The sequence below is a fragment of the Pelophylax lessonae genome (assembly GCF_965119305.1).
Source record: "Pelophylax lessonae genome assembly, chromosome: 5".
Classification (NCBI taxonomy): domain Eukaryota; kingdom Metazoa; phylum Chordata; class Amphibia; order Anura; family Ranidae; genus Pelophylax; species Pelophylax lessonae.
Window position 1 is genome coordinate 127,283,002 of NC_138772.1, and position 24,564 is coordinate 127,307,565.

At 47.9% G+C, this 24,564-nt stretch overlaps 1 protein-coding gene across 2 annotated transcripts in view; it reads left to right on the forward strand.

Annotated features, from left to right (window-relative positions):
- The window catches only part of SNX13 (sorting nexin 13), a 256,460-nt gene that overhangs the window by 76,017 nt on the left and 155,879 nt on the right, over nt 1-24,564 (forward strand). For both annotated transcript variants that reach the window (XM_082257983.1, XM_082257984.1), the window contains exon 2: nt 15,111-15,223. In XM_082257983.1, the coding sequence (XP_082114109.1) occupies nt 15,111-15,223 (113 nt within the window). The remainder of the gene's footprint in view (nt 1-15,110; nt 15,224-24,564) is intronic.

The window sequence follows — 24,564 nt, forward strand, 5'->3', positions numbered from 1 at the left end:
CCTTCAGTGAGATGTGCCCCCTGTGTTGCCTACCTTCAGTGAGATGTGCCCCTTGTGTGGCCTACCTTCAGTGAGATGTGCCCCCTGTGTTGCCTACCTTCAGTGAGATGTGCCCCCTGTGTGGCCTACCTTCAGTGAGATGTGCCCCCTGTGTGGCCTACCTTCAGTGAGATGTGCCCCCTGTGTGGCCTACCTTCAGTGAGATGTGCCCCCTGTGTGGCCTACCTTCAGTGAGATGTGCCCCCTGTGTTGCCTACCTTCAGTGAGATGTGCCCCCTGTGTGGCCTACCTTCAGTGAGATGTGCCCCCTGTGTGGCCTACCTTCAGTGAGATGTGCCCCCTGTGTGGCCTACCTTCAGTGAGATGTGCCCCCTGTGTGGCCTACCTTCCGTGAGATGTGCCCCCTGTGTGGCCTACCTTCAGTGAGATGTGCCCCCTGTGTGGCCTACCTTCAGTGAGATGTGCCCCCTGTGTTGCTCTCCTTCAGTGAGATGTGCCCCCTGTGTTGCTCTCCTTCAGTGAGATGTGCCCCCTGTGTGGCCTACCTTCAGTGAGATGTGCCCCCTGTGTGGCCTACCTTCTGTGAGATGTGCCCCCTGTGTTGCCTACCTTCACTGAGATGTTCCCCCTGTGTTGCCTACCTTCACTGAGATGTGCCCCCTGTGTTGCTTTGTCCTTCTTTAGCTGGAATCACCCTCCTCTGATGCCCCCCATCCGTTCCGTTCTAATCTTCCGGTGCAACGGTGGTTAAGAGGGCTAATGGGCTATAACGCGCCTTTTCCCCCCCAACTTCCCCATTCATAGAAGCTGTTACTCATAGGGTAGGTGGGGTGGGGACATTTTATAGACCAGGAAATATGATTTATGTCTGCATGCCAGTGTGATCCAGAATTCTAGGCATCCATTGAGCTGCATAACAAATGGAATGGACTTGCAGATTTCTGGAGGTTTCTGCCATGTACAGCCGTTAGCAATTAGGCCTCATGCACACGGAGCGTAAAAAATGCTGCTTATACATGTGTTTGGCGTTTTTTTTTTTTTCTTTCAGCCTATAGAAACCACTCTGTTGGCCTGTGTGTCCATGCACATTTGAGCTTTTACTTTACTTTACTTAGCTTTATATATGCCTATATTTGTAGAGAAGCATTTATAGGCTGAAGAACAAAAAATCATCACAAGTGCGTTTTTTGAGAGGAGCTTTTGGGCAGAAAAATGCTTGACACGCCTAAACCCGGCTTTTAGGCACATCAAGTGTATAAGTGTACATTTTTTCTAGTGTTTTAGGGAAAAACCTTTATAACCTCAAATGTGCCAAAATACATGTACAATATGCTCCATGGAAGCGTATTTTATTCCGATTCTTTCTGCCTGCAGTTCTGGCATTTTTCTCTGTTGCCTAGTGTGCATGGGCCCTTAAAGTAGTTGTAAAGGTTCAAGGTTTTTTACCTTCATGCATTGCATGTATGAAGGTAAAAAACATTGTGTGTGCAGTTCCCCCCCCCCCCCCCCCATACTTACCCAAACACCATCTCCAGGGATATGCACGAGGGCAGCAGCTGTCCAGGGTCTTTTCCTCCTCATTGGCTGAGACAGCAGGGGAAGCCATCCGTCTTCTGTCGGACCAGCTGCTGTGTGCAGGGGCCGAATGTTGGCCAGTTTCTTTTGCAGCTCGATGGCCCTTTATAGTAAAGTATACCTGTCGTGTGGCCTTCCAGTGCTTTGCTGGTTATCTGTCTTTGTCTTTAGAGACCCAGAACATGCATTCAGCAGATTAATGTACTTTATTTTGGATCTATTACCATGATACGAAGGCCAGATGGCAATCTGGTGTGATATGAGCCCCCGGACTTTTAGGCCTCATTTACACTTGCGGTGCTCTCTGAAGAGCAATCAGCATTTGAAGCGCTCTTCAGAGAGCATTTGACAGGTGGTGGGGAAGCGTTGTATCGCCTCCTCAATGCCTTTTTTAACCACCTGAATGCTATACTATTGCGCTGCAACTGCCAGCACTGTGCAAGATTGCAGAACAACTCCATTTACTTAAATGGGTCACATTCATTGGGCGTTTGTGCCCACCGAACACGATGGGGTATTTCCAGCTGCAAAGCATGTGTACAACCTTGGCTCCAGCCTTTCCAGCTAAAGGGGGAGCAGTTTAAAGTGGTAGTAAACTCAGATGGTTAATGTTTACCTATGGGTCGGCCTTTATAGGCATACCTATAGGTACAATAAATATCTCCTAAATAAGGAGCGTTTAGGAGAACTTTGCTTTAGCAGCAACTGGTGACGTCACCGGCGCATGCGCACTGGGCTTTGAATGGACTGTGGCGTCCTTTCAGACTCTGCTGTGGCCATGACTCCCGCACACATGCGAGGGACTGCCATAGCGATTTAGCCATTCATACGCCCAAAGCCTGCAAACCCAGAAGGAATACTGGATAAAGATGGAAGCGGTGACAGCACTCCGCTAGAGGGCTTTGTTTTTATGCAAGTCTCCTATAAAGTACTGAAGGAACCGGTCATCATCTCCATGTGAAGTCAAAACTCACCAGAACAGTGGGCTGCCATTACAAGAGCAAAAGCACCTGTGACCCATGTCCGATCTCCCTGAATCACGTGCAACAGTTCCAGCGTTCTGCATTCAATGGCACCTGCACATAGATTCGAACTAGGACAAATAAAGCTTTCCAGGAGCCAGGAATCATCTCCAAAAGTGCAGTATTTTATTAAAATATTGCGTAAAAGCATTACATAAAGTAATCAAACAAAAGCACTCACAATGATGGCCACTGCCGACAGCACCAGATACTCCGACTGACGCGTTTCGTCTAATCGGACATTATCAAAGGGTCCTTGATGGTCTTATTTACTGTGATGCAAATGCGTGTGAAATGCTTCTTAACGTGATAGGCGCATTCATGGTATCAAGAATTTCAAAGCATGTCTACGCAAGCCCTTAGTTGCAAGCAGGGTAGCAGTGCTAACTACCAGGCCATCCCTACTGCTTTGCGATCTATACCCTCTTGCTCTGAAGCTATTAACTTCTTTCTCAGTGGATAAATTACTATTTTTTTTTTTCTAGCAGCAGCAGTGAAGAGTGTGTATACTGCAAAACTCATGGATATAATTCCATGATATCCTGCCTGTTACTGCAAAATGGTATTTTGTTAAAACTATTAAACCGCTGAATGTTCCACTAAATTGGCGTTCCTCAAATCTAATCGAATAAGTTTAATGAGTTTGGTTAAACTGCAGAAGCCTTAGTATTTATAATTGAGAGGGTTTTGTGCAGGAGTTATCCAGAGGAAATGTAATTTCTCTTAATGATGCTAAGTAGCTGGGGTGACTTCTATGGTACAGCTAATGCCGAAGGAACAAGAAGTCATAAGCCAAGAATAGAATCGCTGAGAGCTTCACAGCCACTTGCTAAACTAATGTCATCTCAGAGCGAAATGTAATAACGTTCTGGGTTTGTTGGGGCCCCTGCCTGGTTACCTACAGTCGACCTCTAAGCATTAATAAGAAAAAGAAAAGAAAAAAACACGTATTTCCTTATATGTATTAGAAAAAAAAAAAATATATAATATATATATTTTATATATTTATATATATATATATATGGTTTCGGTGAGCACATATTGGGAGTTTTTTCAATATATTTGACAATGCTTTTACATTTAATAATGGGAGAAAGGGGGGGGGTAAACAAAGGGGGGGGGAAGGAAAGAAGGGAGGGAGGGGGGGGGGGAAGGAAAGGAACAGGGGAGGAAAATGGGAAAACATCAAGGGTAGGTGGGACTTTATATGAGACTCCTGCCTAGAGTCTCCATCCCTGTGTATACATGAATATATAGAGCACATAGTGCTCAAAAATATTTTGGGACTTTGTATGAGATATGGCCAATGGGCACATGATGTTGTTATATGATGTTCAATATACCTAGGCTGGTAAGCACAAAAAAAGGTATAGAATCAATTAACATCGTGTGTTTTAATATTGTATAAATGGCAGTTGACAATGTTATAGATACAATACAATGGAGGTAAAAAGGGTTTGCATATAGAATTGATACAAAGTTGTAACACAAATGATTGAACATAGAAGAAAATATTACAGAACATTCGAGTATATCTGGTAATGCTTGTAGATAAATTGTTTGCCTCTTAAGCTCGACGCGTTTCGTGAAATATTATTCACTTCCTCAGGAGCACGCATGGTCATAGCATCTAAAAAATATATATACAAATGTAGTATGATATCAAAAATAAAAGAATGTTTTATGTTGTTAGCGTAAGGAAAAAGAACTTACACTTATGATATCGAATGTCAGTCAGGTAATGGGATCGCCCGGAATTGAGTCCCAAATGGGAACTGAGAGAGCAGTCTCCACAAACACAGTCAAAGCACAAGATCCATAGTGTGGTGAAGAAATTGGGAAGAGGTATTGAAGGGCTCGATTTAGAATTGTCATGACACTGTACGAAAAATATATATGCATATATGTATAAATCAAGCCATTGATCCACATATAAGGTTAGTAAGTATGAATTAGTAAAGGAAAAAGGGAGCCCAAACCATATGAAGAAAGTGAAACCAGTGATGGTACCAGAAAATGAGGTGAAAGTGTATAGCTAGGAAATAGCCATAACCAATGGAAAAACATGCATAAAAAGTGTTAAAAAGTACCCATGGAAGACACCCCTAGAACACCAAAGAAAATCTTCAGAAAGTGAAAAATAAATAGGGTGAAGTAACTGACACCAGTGGTAGAAAACAAATCCCACAAGTGAAAAAACTGAATTGTGAAAGTAACAGTGATAGAAGAAAATATAGGAGCAGGTGAATAAAGTAAGTGAAAGCACCTACGCTGAGACTGGGCGGGAGACGGCCCTCAGCGTCACAATGCTGTTCAGCATAGAGGGAGTCCATCAGGCAAACTAATGTTGCCCGAAGCGGTCTCCCTCAAATGAACGCTGGTGGAGTCACGTGCGGGGACGCCAACAGCGTGTGACGTCAACCCCGCACGGATGGATGTGACGCCGATGCGTCGCGGCTGCGACCGAAGGTCCCGCCCCCACCTCGGCACACAGCCAGAGGGGAGAGAGAGCAGAACGGACGCGGGCGGGGCGCATCGCAGTTCCCATCTGTAGACCACACGGGAGACACACACCTCCCTATGGCATGAGTGGAAAGATGGAATGATCGGAAACAGTATGGAATAACATGCACAATACATATACAAAACCCAGAGCATTAATATATCCTGTAAATTGTGGTACCAATATACATAATAACATGTTGGGTAACAATGATGAAACCATTGGTGACACATCTCCATCCCTAGATCAATCTAATAATGGGAGAAAGGGGGGGGGGGGGTAAACAAAGGGGGGGGGAAGGAAAGAAGGGAGGGAGGGGGGGGGAAGGAAAGGAACAGAGGAGGAAAATGGGAAAACATCAAGGGTAGGTGGGACTTTATATGAGACTCCTGCCTAGAGTCTCCATCCCTGTGTATACATGAATATATAGAGCACATAGTGCTCAAAAATATTTTGGGACAAAGTCCCAAAATATTTTTGAGCACTATGTGCTCTATATATTCAATGCTTTTACATTGTTCTCCCATATTTTTGTGATAATAATAAAGGTAGGTCAACCATTGGAATGAGATCTCAAATATTTAAAGTAGAACTATAGTCAAAACCCTTTTTTTTTTTTTTCTCATTTTGGATAGAGTAAGGGAGGGTTATAAGCCCTGAAAGGTTAAATTTGCCACCTGTGTCCCATTGGCTAGATTTCTTCTCCCTTCCTATCCCATAGCTTAAACAGGAAGTGAGGAAATCCCTGCAAATTAAGGGAATCTATTGGGGCCCTTCAGGTCACCAAGACTAGTGTCCCCATTTGAATGATTCTTTTCAATTACTGTTCTGGGGACAACCCAAAATGTGGAATTTGCTTTCACTTTTGATAAGCGTAAACAGGACTAATAGAGGGGGTGAATCTCCCTAATGGGGGACACAGACAACAATAATAACTAACAGGGGTACCATCTACACTCTGTTCAAAACATAAAAAAAATAGAAAATGGTATTTTCTCTAGCGCTCATCGACAGACGTAGTCCTCGGTGATACACCACCTTCGGGTTATGTTACCTCCGCAGGAGCAGGACTAGACAGGAAATTAAAAAGCTCTGGCCACACCCTAGGGGCAGTCCCAGAGGGTATATCCTCTCTCTCTCTGCCTCAGCAAATCAGTTATTTTCTGTCTAGTTAGGAGTAAGGACCTAGATACCTTGCTGGGATCTTAGGTCCTGGCAAGAATTTTTTTCTAAAAGGATTTTTAGACAGCTTTTTTTCTCCAGTGTTCCTGTGAGATCTTCAAGCAAGAAAGCTGAACTGGGCGACGGGCTGGATGTTGAGATCCGGTGGTCACCCCAGTTCAGCCTACGAGCGCGTGCAGGCCATAGCTCCGCGCTGGGTCGGCCGCGACAAAGTCCCATTAAAAGGACTGAACCCGCGAGTTAAACGTCTCGCTGAAACGCCAAAGACCATGAGTCACGGCGTCCGTATCGGTCGACAGCCCTCCCGCCCCGGTGGAGAGGGGTACTGTCAGGAGTTGGTGCCCGCCTGGTTCCGGTATGGTGAGTAGTATGTTCCCCCTTTTTCCCTGACGGGTTTTGTGGTGAACGCGGGCCCCTCTCTGTATGGTAAGAAAGAGTTCTTTCTATCCTATAACATGTCACAAATCCTCCTACTTTGAGTGTGATTTTATGTGTGCAAAAAGCCAGGAGGCTTGGTTTGGGAGCTAACAATCTATTGTATACATGTTTTAAAGATGTAATCTGTGGCATTCTGGGAATCTTATGGGTTAAGTATAAGCTACCTACCAGTCAGAAGCCACGGACATGTAGACTGCCTTCCAAATCAGATCTCCAGCTATTAGCAGGCCTCCCGAACGGCCATGCGGTCCGCCAGGGCCGGTACCGCCAACCACGCCATATCCCCATGCAGAGAGAGTGTTGTGTGCCCTGCAGCACACCGCTAGTCAGCACAGGCCGCCGCCATTTTTTTTGCTGGATCGCACGAGCCGCCATTTTGGCGTAGCCTCGTGTCTCCAGCATGGGGGCGGCCATGTTTGAGGTGATCCTACACCTCGTGGAGCTTGGGGGAGGCGCCGGAAGGCGTGCAGAGGGGCGGAGCCGCCTCCCTTCTTCCTGGGCAGCCAGCCAAAAGACTTCCTGTTTGTCAAGACAGCGCTGTAAGCTGTTGCAGTTTTAACTCTGAGCATCAAGTGGTGAGCCTGGGGGTCTATCTCTCTCTCGATCGATCGATAGGGATCCCTAGCAGGTAACACTAAGGGGCTTTTTGTGGCACTGGGGGTCAGAAAAAAAAAAAAAAAAAGTTTTTTTCTTTTGAATTATATTATCCAGGAAGTAACTGGAGTTATCATGGACCCTGCCACACATATTCCCCCACTTGTTTCCCTCGAGGGGGCCTCGGGACCCGCCGGTGCACAGAGTATAGAATCATTTACAGCAATTTTGGAGTCTATGGTGGCTCGGGTGGAGGCGGCCTGTCAGGGACGGGGGTCAAGGAAGCGACCCCCGCCTACCCCTATACCATCTGACACCTCTGACTCAGATTCAGAGATGGTCACGGCAGTTGCAGGTTCCTCTGCAAGGGCTGTTATCCCAGGTAAAGCCCCCTCAGACAGTGAGGAGGACGCTTCTTCTCCTGCTATAATTCAGGAAGAAGCATTGGTGGACGCACTAGTTGTGGCAGTGCAAGAAACCTTAAAACTTGAGGCTTTACCGGCAGAGGCAACTGAAACAGAAGAGGCCTTTCGGTACTAATAAGCCCATCAAGATGGCGAAGGCTTTTCCGGTACCTAAATGTTTTGGTAATCAGATTAAAGGAGAATGGGAGCATTCTAAACGTACCTTTACTATTTCCAAGCGTATTGCTAGACGCTATCCGTTTGAGGAATCCATCATTAAGAAATGGACGGTACCACCAGTCGTGGATCCGCCTATTTCCAGGCTGAATAAAGCCACGGTTATTCCAGTGGAGGACACTTCGTCCTTTAAGGATCCGGTGGATCGAAAGATAGAAGCAGAGTCCCGCACTATCTTTTCTCTGATAGGGTCAGCATTTAGACCAGTAATTGTTATTGGTCTAGTTTCCCAGACACTTACGGAATGGGCGAAAATGGTACGCCAAGATCTTAGGGGAAAAGATATTCCCCAGGAGACATCTGATTTGATGGAACAGATCATACAAGGGCTACGGTTTATCTGTGACGCAGCCTTGGACACAACTCCCTTATTAGGGCATGCATCTAAGTTAGCAGTGATCCTCAGACGTGTGCTGTGGTTAAAATGCTGGTCAGCTGACCTAGGTTCCAAAAAGACCTTGACCAATCTCCCTTTTCAGGGGAATTGTCTATTTGGGGCCAACCTAGATGAAATCATTAAGGATGCCACTGGGGGCAAGAGCACTTTCTTGCCACAGGCTGCAAAAGCTAAGGGACCTCGCAACAAGCGAGGACCTTTCTTTACCGCCCATAAAGGGCGCCCGGCTGGTACTAGCGGGAAAGGCAAGACTCCTCCAGGAGGATTCAAGAAGGGCTGGTCGGACAAGCAGAGGACCAACCCAGCCAGACCCGAAGCAAAGGAGTACACAGCCTGAAGGTGCGCCCCCACCCGGTTTCAGGGTGGGGGGACGTTTTCACCGGTATTCAGGACATCAGATCGAGCATCAACCACTACTACCGGTGCGATTCTTCCCTTCCAACATTTAAGTACCACAGGAAGCGGTAGTTACCGTTCCCTGAATAGATCTTTTCCTTTACCCTTTCCTAAGATTAGTCCCGATACCTCACAGGAATCGGATCTGGTTGACCAGATAGGCCAAGTAGCCTCTAGTCGGGTGACTTCGGTCCCTGAGGTTCAACCAGAAAAGATCACCCTTCCTGATAACTATCAGGTATCTGATAAATGTGTGGAAACAGAAAACGACCAGACTTTCTCGGATGGTCGGGGCCAGATAGCTCTAGGGACGCCTGGTTCAGATCCAATCAGCGCCAGTGGTCCTAGAAATTCTAGGCTGGCCTCCTCAAGCCGGCCTGGCCGACTTGGACATGCTAGTCGCAGACGTTCCGTGGGAACTTCGTCTCAGGGAGTGTCTGTGGTCTCTAGGACCAAGTTACCTTCGTGCTTTACAGTCGCTGGTTTTAATGGCCTGGCCATTGAGACCCAAGTACTGAAGGACAGAGGTTTGTCTACTTCTGTCATTCCTACCCTTATTAAAGCAAGGAAAGCGACTTCCAGCAAAGTCTATTATCACACATGGAAGACTTATATTGCGTGGTGCGAATCTTTAGGATTTCCTCCACGTACCTATTCGGTGTCTCGAATATTGGCCTTTTTGCAACAAGGGGTTGAGCAGAAGCTAGCCTTGAGCACCATCAAGGGTCAAGTTTCAGCATTAGCAATCTTCTTTCAGAAGCCGTTAGCTACCAAATCCCTGGTGCGGAATTTCATCCAGGGGGTGCGGCACCTGGCTCCTCCAGTCCGCGCGCCCTTACCGCCCTGGGATCTTAATTTGGTTTTGTCGGTTCTACAGAAACCTCCTTTTGAAAACATCAGGGAGATTCCCTTGCTTACTTTATCCCAGAAGGTGGCCTTCTTGGTGGCTATTACTTCTGCTCGCAGGGTGTCAGAACTGGCTGCATTATCATGCCAGTCCCCATACCTAGTGATTCATAGGGATAAGGTAGTACTTCATCCTAAGCCATCTTTTCTTCCTAAGGTGGTTTCAGATTTTCATCTGAATGAAGATATTGTACTACCTTCCTTGTGTCCTCAGCCCAAGCATCATCGGGAACATGCGTTGCATTCCTTAGATGTGGTTCGGGCAATCAGGGTATACCTGAAAGCTACGGAATCATTCCGTAAGACGGATTCACTTTTTGTGATCACGGATGGCCCCAGAAAGGGTTTGCCTGCATCTGCCGCAACCATTGCCAAATGGATTAGACAGACGGTGGTACAGGCTTATTCTATTAAGGGTCAGAGTCCTCCGTTCCCTGTTAGGGCGCACTCCACTCGAGCGCTCAGTACTTCCTGGGCCTTTCGCCATCAGGCGTCAGTGGTCCAGGTATGTAAGGCGGCCACCTGGTCGTCGGTACATACCTTTTACAAAATTCTATAAAATTGATGTGACGGCATCGGCGGATGCCTCATTTGGCCGCAAGGTTTTGCAGGCCGCAATTTGAGGAGACCGGTGGTCTACCTCGAGGGTTTTTTTCTGTTTGAAAATTTTTTTGTTGAGTCTCATCATTAAGGATGAGCATTGTAAACTTCTAGTTGGCACCGGTTGGGCCTTCTAGATTGGGATTTGATTTCCATTTTCCCACCCCTCAGTTGTGATACTGCTCTGGGACGTCCCGAAGGTGGTGTATCACCGAGGACTACGTCTGTCGATGAGCGCTAGAGAAAAATGGATTTTTGTAAAATCTTACCGTAAAATCCTTTTCTCTTAGCTCATCGACAGACGTAGTCCCCGCCCCTCTGTTTTGGAGTTGGGTTGGGTTAAATTCTCTAAGCACTGCTTTTTCACATAACTGATTTGCTGAGGCAGAGAGAGAGAGGATATACCCTCTGGGACTGCCCCTAGGGTGTGGCCAGAGCTTTTTAATTTCCTGTCTAGTCCTGCTCCTGCGGAGGTAACATAACCCGAAGGTGGTGTATCACCGAGGACTACGTCTGTCGATGAGCTAAGAGAAAAGGATTTTACGGTAAGATTTTACAAAAATCCATTTTTTGTTCTACTTTAAGGCCCCTTTCACACGGGCGGTGCGCCCAACGGACTTCGTTTTGCTCAGCGGGGATCGGCGGACAGCTTACTTTTCAGAGACAGAGCTGTCAGAGCCCGCTCTCCTCTATGGGAGATCGGATGAAAACGGACTGCCTATCCGTTTTTCATCTGATCCTCCAGACGGATGGAAAATAGGTTTTCCATCCGTCCGGATTTCATGGACAGGATCGGATCGGATAGCAGCGGGTGTCAGCGGAGATGTCTTCGCTGACATCCGCTGCTCCATAGGGGTGCATGGAGCATCCGATCAGGTCCAACTAACAGACGGACCGGATCAGAAAGCCTGTGTGAAAGGGGCCTAAGCTGGTCGTACACTGCTCAAATTCAGACCAGTTCTGCTGAAATTGCCAAAACTCTCCCTGTCGGTACCACATAGCTTGACAAAACTTGATTTTAGGAGTCCACAGCCATGTAGAAAATTAACAGTGAAATCGAGACTGCATCCTGTGAGATGGCATCACTATTGGTGTATTAGGGTTCGTACGGTCGTGGAAATCCAGGAAAAGTCATGGAATTTTTAGATGACACTTTCCAGGCCTGGGAAAGTCATGGAAAATTGGTAAACACCACTAGGTTTTGGAAAAGTCATGGAATATGAGAACTGTGGAGGAGCGGGGAGCGGATGCTTAATGATTTTTTTGTTTATTTTATTCCTTAATGATTTTATTGCCACATACTGTATTTACATCGGTGTAAGCGTCCTTCCTGGTCAGCGGTATGCGCTTAATGTCACTGGCCAGCAGCAGCTGAGGAGATGAACCAATCAGGCAGCGGTTACCGCCCCCTTCCGCGTCATCATGTTCATGCGGCCGGCCCGCCCTCCAGTGACGCTTCCGCTGCCTGATTGGTTGTAATCACCCGGCTGTTGCTGCTGCTGCTGGCCACTCAGTCTCCAGGCAAACCACGGCCGGCCCTCCCCGCTGCCTGATTGGTTCATCTCCTTGGCTGCTGCTGGCCAGTGACTGACAGTAGGGGAAAATGCGGACCCGGAAGGACACCTACCAGTCCTATACGCTTACACCAATGTAAAATATATGTCAATAAAATTATTAAGCATCCAATCCACTGAATGGCGCCTTTCTGTTAACTCTTTTCTGCCTGTTTGTGGGACTGTAGGTTCGGCCTAAGAGTAGTAAGTGCCGCATTTTTTGCATTTAACTGTGCCATCCATATCACAGTGTCCAGCTGCACCTTCATGACTGCCTGAACTGCTTTAGTCCGGCAAGCAGGAGCACCCATTTACTGTTCTTTCTTCAAGAGTAAGTGCTGCATTTGTGCATCAGATCTGTGCCATCCATACCAGTCCGCCTGCACCTCATGACTGTGGCTTGGGCCTAAAAGTGTAAGTGCTGCATTTTGTGCATCTGACTGTGCCATCCATACCAGTCCGCCTGAACCTCCATCATGACTGCCTGAACTGATGCTTTATCCCCAAGCAGGAGCGGCCATTAATCTTTCTCCAGTTACAGTATATTGGTCAAATTACAACAGGGGTAATAGTTTCAGCTAAAGTTAGTGTGTTCACAGTGTTACAGCAATGCCAGGGAAATGCAGCTTTAAAAATGTATGGCTTCATGACGAAAAGTACGTTGTTACTGTTCAAGCGTTATTTAAATAAAGATTTCATATTCCACTGTACACTACAAAGCTTGTCATTTATATTAGTAAAAATATGCTGGGTGTGACATGGATTTTCTTCTTATTTAACATGTATACATAGACATTTCATGACACATTAGGTCATGAATATTTACGTGAAGTCATGGAAAAGTCATGGAATTTTATTGGTGAAAATGTGTATGAACCCTGGACTGTATTCAGGCAGCTTTGGGTGTTGTGGCTCTCCAAATACAATAGCCAAAGCTGCTGATGGAATGTATTGATTTTCTATTCATGTATAGCTAGCCTATGTACTATTAGTCTGCTATATCCTAAATGCATTAAAATGCAAGGTCTGAGTGGCCAGATTCCAAGCGCCGTTATACGCTATGTCCACCAAAGTACATCAGTCAAGGGATCACACCGCTGCCTGCTCCAAGGGGCACACTAGTGCGCATGTGCTAGGGGACGTACCGGTTTATTGCATAGCCTGGCTGTGCCACTCTGCCGCAGTAAATGCACTGTGGGCGGGTGCCCAGCAGTTAAAAAAAACTTCAAAAAAACACTATGGCCTGTGGTCTCCCTGCAGCTGATCTTTGCCCCATTACTGACTTACAATGCATGGTTCTTCACTTTGTCTTTTGCATGGAGGAAGCTATCTTGGTAGAAGCAGAGTTTTGCTTCCTCATATCAGAACCCCCAGCAGGAGAACAGTGAGCAGCACAGTAATGCCATCACCAAATGTCACTGCAAATCTCCTGAGACTAATGGCACTTTTCCACTGCAAGTACCGGCTCGGCTCTACTCGGCCCTGCTTGGCCTGGTTTGCTTTTCCACTGCTGGTACCGCATGGTACGGTGTTGGAACAGTTCGGTATGGTACGGTATGGTTTGCTTTTCCACTAAAGTAGTACTAAAGTTAAGTGGGTGGGATAACAAGGGGGTGGGTGGGATTATCTGACCAATCAGTGGCTGGTAGTGACTGCATGCAAAGGATTGTGGGATATGGTACCGGGTATGGTACCTGTTGAAACCACAATCGAGGTGGTACTGTTTTTGAGAGCCGTACCGTTCGGTTCCATGCAGTGGAAAAGCGCCATAACAGAGGCTGCAGCGCCTTAGATCTCACACTGCAGATATACAGCTATGAAGCTATAAAAGCACAGGAGTGCCTAGGCGTCATTACATCCCAACAAGTGTATTGCTGTTTTTCATTAGGAATCCCAGACAAAATGTATATTTTTCTGGATGCAGCTTAGACACTATTAACATTTCTAGATTTTCCCTATGACCACTTCAAATGTTTAGATTTTTAAGTTGGGTCCCTATGCAGGCTGTTCGTCTTTCTAAAGCTGCCAGAATCTGATAGAATACAGTCAAATACATTTCTGTGAACTAATATTTTTTCCTTATGCTTTTATGATTATAGTAATGTTTTTCAGCATACTGCCAAGAGAATTCTCAGTTAATGGGAAGTTTGGCCATGGAACTCTGAGTATACCATTGACACATACTTTGCTGTTGCTTGAACTCATGCTACCTTTTAGTGCCTTTTAATCTCGTCATTTGTGCGTAATGGTGGAATATCCAATAACAGCGAGCAATTCTCCAAGTAATAGCTGGTCTCTCATAGTGGCTGCGACTTCTTCCTTTCCTTTGGTTTTACTTATTTTATTTTAGAAAAGCACTCAGTGATTTTTTTATTTTTTGGTAATTGAAGGATCTGCTTTTTTTTGTAATCGTGATTGTGATCTAGGAACAGCAATGGTGGCTACATGCCTTGCATTATTATGCTCTTGAGCTCAATCCCCACCAGAGGGACATGTAACATTTGTACGGAATCTGTTTTTTTTTTTTTTGTATTCAGATTGGTCATACACCCCAAAAAAAAAAAAAATCAATGATGGCTTTATTGGCTTCCGATCATGTGTTTGCAGTTATATTACTGTGACCTCTTACATATTTCTGTGTTACTCTGTAAAGTGCTACCTAGTTTATAACTACAAGAATGCCACTAGGGATGCACTGATACCAGTTTTTTTTAAGACTGAGTACTGATACTCTTTCCCAAGTACTCGCAGATACCAATTACTGATGCCTATTTTTAGTGTCGTGTATTTTTTTTTGGACTAATGAAAAATTCTTACATTTCTTCATAATTATAAAGAAAGAAACAGTAACTGTAGTGATAGAGCACTTGTCAGAGCTTCTGCGGTTCAAATTTCACGTTTAACACTACCACGCCGTCGCGCAACATCTTCCTCCATAAAGGCAGGGGTTACCATCTGTAAGCTATTGGTTGGAGGTATCGGTTTTAGCATCGGAGCATGTGCACAAGTACTCGTAAATTCTTATTCTCGGCACCGATAATGGTATCAGTGCAATGCTTAATGCCATTACATTTGTTAATTCTTGTCAATGACTGAGCATGTTTTGTGTAAGCGCTGCTTGGATCTTTCAAAATAGTAACAAAAGGGTATATTGTGTATTGTGACCTGTTTAAAAGGTAGAATACGGAGGCTCTTATATTCATCTTGTTAATATATTGATTAAATCTTTATACCTGTTGCTGTGCTTTCTTTAATCAGTTATGTACACATCTAATTATTATAATTTTCTTTTTTTCTTTGCAGGCCAGCCTTTCCATATGGGGATGGGGAAGTCTTGGCGTTGTGCTCTTCTTAATAACTTTTGGGCCTTTTGCTATATTTTATTTTGCCTTCTATATCCTTTGCTTTGTTGGCGGGTAAGTACCTTGATCTCCCGATGTGTATGTAAAACTATGCAATCATTTGAAGTCTTGCTAATTCTTTTAGGTAGAATAGGAAGGTTTAGTAACTCCACCAACTTTTTACAGACTTGTGTAAAAGGGCCTTTGCCTTCAAATACTGTGTTTTGCATTAGAGCTCAGTGTCTGCAAGATCCTATGTAAAATCAGATGACCTGTTTACATGGGGCTGAGTTTTCCCTGCTTTGCCTGCAATGCAAATGCATCTCAAACAAAGTAAAGCAGGTCAAAAGCCATCATAGGACTGACACTACATCACTGGAGAAAATGTTCATCTTCAGCTCCTGTCCTGTGTACAGAAATTTTACTGGTTGTCACCAGAACAGATGTGTCTATCGGGAGGTTTCACCTCACTTCTTATCCTGTGACATCATCTCTTTCACAACTCTTTCAAACCGCATTAAAACTTGACCCTTCTCCTCCGATAGGGGAAAAAATATGACTGGATATGAATTTTTAAGAACTGCAGAAGGAGCCATCGCATGTTCTATGATGCCCATATAGTGAGCCTTCTGTAGTCATTACTGATTCAGAACCAGAGTTGTATAAAGTACTCGAAACCCATACTTGAGTAGAAGTGGAAGTGCTCGATCAAAAAGTGACTTAAGTAGAAGTGCTTGATCAAAAAGTGACTTGAGTAGAAGTACTAAAGTATTCAACATTTTTTGTACTTAAGCATTGCAAGTAGTTTTTTTTTACATTTTGCTACTCAAGTACTGAAAGTAAAAGTACCAGTAGTTTTGAAAAAAAAAAATGCTACTCAAATATTGAAAGTAAAAGTACAAGTACTGTGTTATGTAGTTATTAAAGAAAGAAGTCAAAAGTTTGATTATCATATTATTTTTTATTATTTCAAATGCAGCTTTTATTTATACATACAGTAGCTTTTATTTTCGTATGCGCTGATAATACACAACGAGTAACTATGCAGCACAAAAAAAAAATATCGGAGTAGAAGTATTGAAATCATTGAAAAAATGTAGTGAAGTAAAAGTGGAAATAGGAGAAAAAAATTCTACTTTAGGAAAGTACAGATACCGCCTTTCGGTACTTAAGTACAGTAGTGAAGTAGTTCTACTTAGTTACTATACATCTCTGTTCAGAACACTATACATTTGTGTATCATTCATGTAACAGATGGATCTCATAACTTTCTACACCAAAGGCCAGTTTACTGTCCTTCAGACAATCTGGGGGCTGGAATGGGGCCAGTGTGAGTAGAAAGTGCTTTGCACTATTCCTCCCACTAATGCCAATGATAAAGCATTGTATACTCCCATTGACGCCAAATTGTTGGTATTAAGGATGGAATAGCGCCCTGTCATTGGTGTCAGAAGGAGGAATGGTGCCCTATCATTGGTGTCAGTGGGAGGAATGGTGCTCTATTGTTGGTGTCAGTCTGAGAAATAGTCCCTTGTATTAAGAGGTGGGATAGTGCCAATCATTTATCAGTGGAAGGAATAGTGCCCCTTCGTTGATGTCAGAGGAAGGAATGGTGCTGCATTGTTGGTGTCCAAGGGCCGGATAAAGGCAAGCAAAGAGCCACGTCTGGCCCCAGGGATGCAGTTTGGAGACCACTGGTGTAATCGTTTTCTTTTCTTTTTTAAACATAGCTTCTCTTTTGTGTGTGTTTTGCTTCCCCATGGCGTGTAAATTCTGATGAAAAGCTAATTTCACAATAAACTGATGTAATTAAATTTCCTGATGCTAGAAGGCTGACTTTTTGTGGTGAGCCTTTTTCATTTCTCGCTCATCACCTTTTTTTTTGCTGACTTGCTCATAGGGAAATATGTATCACAGCTAGACAGCGTAAAAGTCCCTTATAGTCCCTGTAAATTCTGGCCAATAAAAATTGCCTCTTTGCTCCTAGATTTAACAGACTGATCATTAAAGCAAGAACTTATTTGTATACCGGTAGTTAAATGACAAACCCACAGTCATGATAGATTGCTCTGTTGGTGCCTTTTGAATAATATCCCATTTACAGAATTAAATGTTCTCAAAGAGTCATACCAGGGCCGGCCCTACCATGGGACCCAGGCGCTACTTAGAGAGGAGCGGCCCCCAGCTGCTTCTTCTCTTCTTCGGCTAGATAAAAAAAAAAAAGGTCAGCGGCCGGCCTGACATGCACACTGCCCATGCGCCGCCGCCGCCGCTCGGAAAAGCCCGTAAACGTTCGGCTATTTCCGGGAACAGCTGAACATGTACAGACTTTACCGAGCAGTGGCAGGGCATGCGCAGTGTGCATGTCAGGCTGGCCGCGGACCTTTTTTTTATCCTAAGGCGCCTTTAGGAACAGGTAAGTGAGACTGCAGCACTGCATTCTTTTGCACCATGCCTACAGCCCTGAATTCTCATGCACCATGCCCGCAGCACTGCATTCTCTTGCACCATGCCCGCAGACCCGCATTCTCCTGTACTATGCCCGCAGCCCTGCATTCTCCTGTACCATGCCCGCAGCCCTGCATTCTCCTGTACCATGCCCGCAGACCCGCATTCTCCTGTACCATGCCCGCAGCCCCGCATTCTCCTGTACCATGCCCGCAGCCCCGCATTCTCCTGTACCATGCCCGCAGCCCCGCATTCTCCTGTACCATGCTTGCAGCCCCGCATTCTCCTGTACCATGCCCGCAGCCCCGCATTCTCCTGTACCATAGCCGCAGCCCCGCATTCTCCTGTACCATAGCCGCAGCCCTGCATTCTCCTGTACCATGCCCACGGCCCGCATTCTTCTGTACCATGCCCGCAGCCCCGCATTCTCCTGTACCATGCCCGCAGCCCCGCATTCTCCTGTACCATATCCGCAGCCCCGCATTCTCCTGTACCATGTCCTCATCCCTACATTCTCCTGTACCATGTCCGCAGCCCTGCATTCTCCTGTACCATGTCCGCAGCCCTGCATTCTCCTGTACCATGCCCGCAGCCCTGCATTCTCCTGTACCATGCCCGCAGCCCTGCATTCTCCTGTACCATGCCCGCAGCCCCGCATTCTCCTGTACCATATCCGCAGCCCCGCATTCTCCTGTACCATGTCCTCATCCCTACATTCTCCTGTACCATGTCCTCATCCCTACATTCTCCTGTACCATGTCCGCAGCCCTGCATTCTCCTGTACCATGCCCGCAGCCCTGCATTCTCCTGTACCATGCCCGCAGCCCTGCATTCTCCTGTACCATGCCCGCAGCCCTGCATTCTCCTGTACCATGCCCGCAGCCCTGCATTCTCCTGTACCATGCCCGCAGCACTGCATTCTCCTGTACCATGCCCGCAGCACTGCATTCTCCTGTACCATGCTCGCAGCCCTGCAGGGCACTGTGGCACTATACACAGTAGAAAGCCTGGTGCGGGGGGGCGTGGCCTGACCGCGATGGTGTGAGGACGCATCTCGTGTGAGGTCCTGCTTCCCTGAGCCCAGCACTTGACCTGCAGCGGCCGACTTTCGCCCACTTACCTGCAAGCGATGCCACCGAAGAAGCGACCATCCTCCCAACCTCCCGGAGGGCTTTCCGCTTGCTCCATGGACCTCCGCGACCTCTTTTCAGCGGCGACCAAGATGGCGGCGCCCCGTTCCTCTCCGATCTCCACGCTGCTTCCAGGACCGCCTTCCTCCTCCGGATTGCCGCTGTCTCAGGTACAGGGGCGCAGCCCCAACCCCTTCTTGCCATATGCGGCGGTATCACCCCACTCCACTGACTCTGGGGACACTGAGGACTGGGACTGGAAGGCCCACATTAAGGCCTTGCCGACTAGGACAGAGATTGTTCATTTGATTACCACTACAGTGGAGCAATCGGTTACTCAGGCTCTGGAGGGGCTGCGAGCGGACACTGAGGCCTTAGGTCACAGGGTTGCCTCTCTGGAAAGCGGCCAGGATGATGTTTTACATTCCCCTATCCTCCTTTCAAGAGACTGCCTTTACACATGACCCTGTCCTTAATACGCTTATGGACCAGCTTGATGATTATGAGCACAGGGACAGGCGCCAGAACATACGTATTAGGGGTCTCCCTGAAGCTTCCAGAGCTCCTGACCTGATCCCCTCTGTCCAGGGTATCTTTCGCCAGATTTTGGGAAACGGAGTCCCTGACGTCATAGACATTGACAGAGCGCACAGGGCCTTGCTCCCCCAGCCGCAGGATGGGGAGCCGCCCCAGGATGTTATTTGTAAGCTCCATAAGTATGCTTTGAAGGAAGACATTATGAAAGCTGCGAGGCCTATGGCTGTGATTGACTTTGATGGCGCCCAACTTTCTCTGTTTCCTGACCTGTCTCGGCGGACACTCGTGCAACGGCGCTCCCTGCGCCCCCTGCTGGAAACCCTGCACTCTCATCAAGTGGTGTATCGCTGGGGCTTTCCCTTCCGCCTTACTGCTTCTAGGAATGGCAAATCGGCTGTTCTCCGCACCAAGGATGACCTTCAACGCTTTTGTGCTGCCCTGGATGTCCCCTTGACGGATTTCCCTGATTGGAGGCTGCAGAGCGATATCCCATTGCCGCAACGTCCTGAACGGTGGCAACAGGTCACCCCGCAAAGAGGGAAACGTCGCAGAGGCTCGCGACGGGGTTCTGCCCGGGCCTCCCTGCAAGATTAACCATTATCTGCCTCTGTTGGGGCCTTGCTGGATGGCGGGCTCTGCTACTTTTTGCTGCTCTGGGGGGCTCGGACAAGTCCCTATGCCATTACGGTGGTGTTTGCACTATTTTATTGAATGTTTTTGACTCATGTTTTGTTGGTTTACATGCGGGGGGTTCCCCCTTGCGGTCTGGGGGCAGGCCCAGGGTTCTTCGTGGCCGTGGGTCTCCTCCAGCCCAGCTGCGGGTCATGATTACTCAGTTATTATTGTTATAGGCTCGGAGATGCATTGCTCCTCACTGGCGGTTCAGTCACTACCCCACAGTAGGTGGCCCCGTGGGTCTGGGTGTTTCCGTATCCTCGAGGTTTTTTCTTTTTTCATGGTTAGTTGGAGTAGCCCTTTTTTCTGTTGCTACGGGGGCGCATTCTTTTAGGATGGTTCCCTATACCGGGGGCGGTTTTTGTCTCCTCTTCTCTTTTTTCTGCTCCCTGCTTCTTCTATCACATTCCCTCTTTCTTGTCTTTCTTTATGTCACCTCTCTTCTCCTCTCCCCCTCCCCTTCCCCCCCCCCCTTCTCCCGGGTGGTTTGGTTGGGGGGCCTGGGACCCACGGTAGGTGTGTGGAGCGATGTATCTTGGAGATCCTTTTGATTGCCTTGTTGCCTGGGGCAGTGTTCTCCGGTTGCCTGGTACCTGTGTGTTCTCCCCGATCCCCTACTGATGTATCATGGCTGACGTGCTACGTGTGACCTCGTACAATGTGCGGGGACTTTGTTCTCCCAATAAGCGGGGACGGATGTGGCAGGAACTGCGTCACTTGCGCCCTGATGTGCTTTATTTGCAGGAGACCCACTTCCCTGCTTCCTCCACTCCCCGTTTGCCTACCCAGATGTTTTCCCAATGGTATCATAGCGTGTCTCCGATTGCCAAAGCCAGGGGGGTTGCCATAGCTATCCACAAACAGTGTCCTTTTGTGCTTACTGACTCCCTCAGGACCCCGAGGGGCGTTTCCTTTTTTTTGAAGGGTACGATCCATGGCCACGCATATACTCTTGCTAATGTCTATGCCCCGAACTCTAGGACAGTCTCCTTTTTGTCCTCCGCCCTTACTAAAATGAAGGGTTTTCAAGAGGGTATAGTTGTTCTTGGGGGGGATTTTAATGTGGTTCTTGACCCCACCCTGGACTCCTCCTCAGGCTGCTCTCCCCTCTCTTTTCGGGCTCAGAAGCACTTCCGGAGGTTGTTCAGGGCCCTGCATTTGGTGGACTGCTGGAGGATCTTCAATCCCGGGGTCAAGGACTACAGTTACTACTCCGGTTCATGATATGTATTCTAGGTTGGATTTGCTCATGGTGGTCCAGTTCCATTTGTACTCTGTCCGTGCCGCTTTGATTGGGTCTATTACCCTCTCTGATCACTCCCGGTTCTCCTTGTCATTTGCGTCCCCCGGTGCTCACCGTGTGACCCGGACGTGGCGCCTTAACGAAAATCTCCTGGATGATCCCTCCATTTTGGGTCAATTTACTGAGGTGGTGCGCTCTTACTTTGAGCTTAACTCCTCGCCAGAGGTCTCACCGTCCGCCATTTGGGAGGGCCATAAGGCTGTGATCAGAGGGGTTCTTATTTCACATGGTTCCCGATTGAAGCGGCAACGACAACAGGAGATCTCCGATTTGCTGGACCGGATCCACGATTTGGAAATCAAGCATAAGCGTGACTTGGCTCCCGGGGATGCTCGTTCCCTGGAGGAGCTGCGGGGCACCTTGACGTCTTGTCTGGACAGGCGGGCCCGGGACAAGTTGCGCTTCTGGGCTCACCATTTCTACAAACATGGGAACAAGTGTGGCCGTCTGTTGGCCCGTGTGCTGCATAAAGTCATGTCCATGCCTTGGAGACTCTGGAGGGGAAAGTGGTTAGTTCCCCTCGGATCGGCAACTGCTTCCAACGCTTTAATGAATCCCTGTACCATCTCCCGCCGTCGGGGGGGGTCGGTTGCTCGACATCCATGACTATGTGGCGGACTCCGGACTCCACAGGCTCCCTGACGGGGTCCTGGCGGAACTGGAGGCTCCTATTTCCGAGGCAGAGGTGAGCAGGGTGATATCTGGCTTGCCCGCAGGCAAGAGCCCGGGCCCGGACGGTTTCACGAACCACTATTACAAGGCCCTGCTCCCTGTCCTTGGTGCCCAGATGTGCACTTATTTTAACGCGGTGTCGGATGAGCGACCCCTCCCACCGGAGGCGTTGATGGCCCATATAGTGGTGCTCCCTAAACTGGGCAAGGACCCCCCAACACTGTGCCAGTTATGGGCCCATCTCTCTGACACCAAGATTTTGGCCAAGATTATGGCACTTCACCTCCAAGACCATGTTGCGTCCTTGATCCACCCTGACCAGGCGGGCTTCATGCCCCTCCGTGACAATACTGTCAGGGCTCTTCATGTTCTTCACTGGGCACAACATGGACCGGATAGACATCCCTGTTTGGTCCTCTCCTTGGATGCGGAGAAGGCCTTTGACAGGGTGGCCTGGCCATATCTGTCGGAGGTCCTCCGATCCTTGGGGCTTGGGGCTCGCATGTTGGGGTGGATCTTGGCTCTATATCATGGCCTAAATGCCAGGGTCAGGGTGCATGGATTGCTGTCAGATCCCTTTCCTATTTATAATGGTACCCGGCAGGGGTGCCCCCTGTCACCCCTTCTTTTCGCCCTGGTCCTGGAACCCTTTTTGAGGAGAGTGAGGGCGACTTCTGACATTGCTGGCGTCACGGTGGGTTCCACGGAACACAAGTTATCGGCTTATGCCGATGACCTGCTGTTTTATTTTGCCCGACCGCAGCTCTCTCTCCCGGTGCTGGTGCGCAAGTTGGACTTGTTTGGCAGACTTTCCAATTTCAAGATCAATTATGACAAATCTGAGTTGCTACCTATTCATGTGCCCCCAGATTTGACTCAGACACTGCGACTGTGTTTTGGCTTTAGATGGCGGGAGGACTACCTCCCATATCTTGGAGTGAACATCTCTCCTGACTTGAAAACCCTATATGACAAGAACTTCGGGGACTTACTGGCACGCATTCATCTTGACTTGGACTCGTGGGCCTCCCACTCCATTACGTGGTTTGGCCGCATCAACGTTCTTAAAATGACTATTCTCCCTCGGTTGATATATTTATTTAACACGGTTGTTATGCATCTGCCTGTATCCTTTTTTAAGCGTCTGCGTCTGGCTTTTTTGAAGTTCGTCTGGAGGGAAAAGAGCCCCCGCTTGGCCTACTCTATCCTTCGGAGGACGAAGGCCGATGGTGGCGTGGGTCTTCTGGATGTCGCTCTGTATTATAAAGCGATGGCACTGGTTCGTATGCTGAACTGGGTGCACGACGGCCAGACTAAACCCTGGGTCCCCTTAGAGAAAACGCTGACTGGACGGAATCTAGATGGAGCTCCGTGGATTCCGACGGGTGAGCGCGGGCTTTCGGTCTGGACGTCGCCCCTGACTAAGGCTACAATTCACATTTGGGATGGCCTTAACGTATCTGGCGATTTGTCCTCAGGCGTGTCCCCTTTGGCCCCCCTGGGTGGGTTTCCCTGGTTCTCTCCGGGGGAGGATGTCCGCTTCTTCCGCTCCTGGAGTGCAGACGGCAAGTTGTACTGCGCGAAGTTTGCTCCTGCGGGCACTTTGCTACCCTTGGCGACTTTGCGCGACCGCTTCTGCGATTTTCCGATTGGCGCTATAGGCAACTGACTGATTTTTTTTTTGCCACACTCCCGACTGCTCCCCGCCCGATTACTGGCCTCTCAGCCTTTGAGAAGTGGTTTGTAGATCCCCCAGACTCCCGCCATCTATTGTCACATATGTATAAATTGCTTCTGAGTGGGGTTTCCTCCTCGCCCCCTTACTTTGTGCGGGAATGGGAGAGGGAGCTGGGGGTGGAATTCTCTCCCCCGCAATTGTCTCGCATCCTGCGTCTGACCCATGTTTCCTCCATTAGTACTAGGATACAGGAGTCGGCCTATAAGTTTGTGGCTCGATGGTACAGGACTCCTGCCAAACTAGCCTGGATTTTTCCAGGCTCGGACCCCCATTGCTGGAGGGGCTGTGGACAGGTGGGTACATTCCTCCACATCTGGTGGGAGTGCCCTCTGCTGCAGCCCTTTTGGGACGCTGTTCATCACTGGGTGTCAAAATTGTCGCTCACTCCTCCTACTCGCACTCCCCTACAATATCTGTTCCATGACACACGCTCCTCGTTCAAACGTTGCAAGCGTAGTGTTGTCCCCTTCCTGCTGAATGCCGCCAAGTGCCTCATACCGAGGCACTGGCGAAGTTCCGCTTGTCCCACGCTTTCTGAGTGGAAGAGGGAGGTCAACCTGGTGATGGAGGCGGAACGGCAGGTTCTGACCTCGCAGGCTAGGCAGGAACGCTTCAAGGATACTTGGATGTTCTACTCTGATGAGATCCCAGATGTGTAACAGCTGCTTGCAGCCGGATGCCGAGACTCCTGGCCAGTATCCTCCTCGCTAGGGTCCACACCCCCCTCCAGGCCTCTCTTATCCTATCTGTTCTGTTCCCCTCCCTATCTGTCTGTTTCTCCACACTGTTCTTCCCTATTATTCCTGACCTTTGCTTTTCCTTCTTTTTCTTTTCTTAAGGCCTCTTGCTAATGTCCTCTGTAGTATACGCTGTATTCTGGATGCCAACATGTGCTGTTACTCTGGGTATAAGT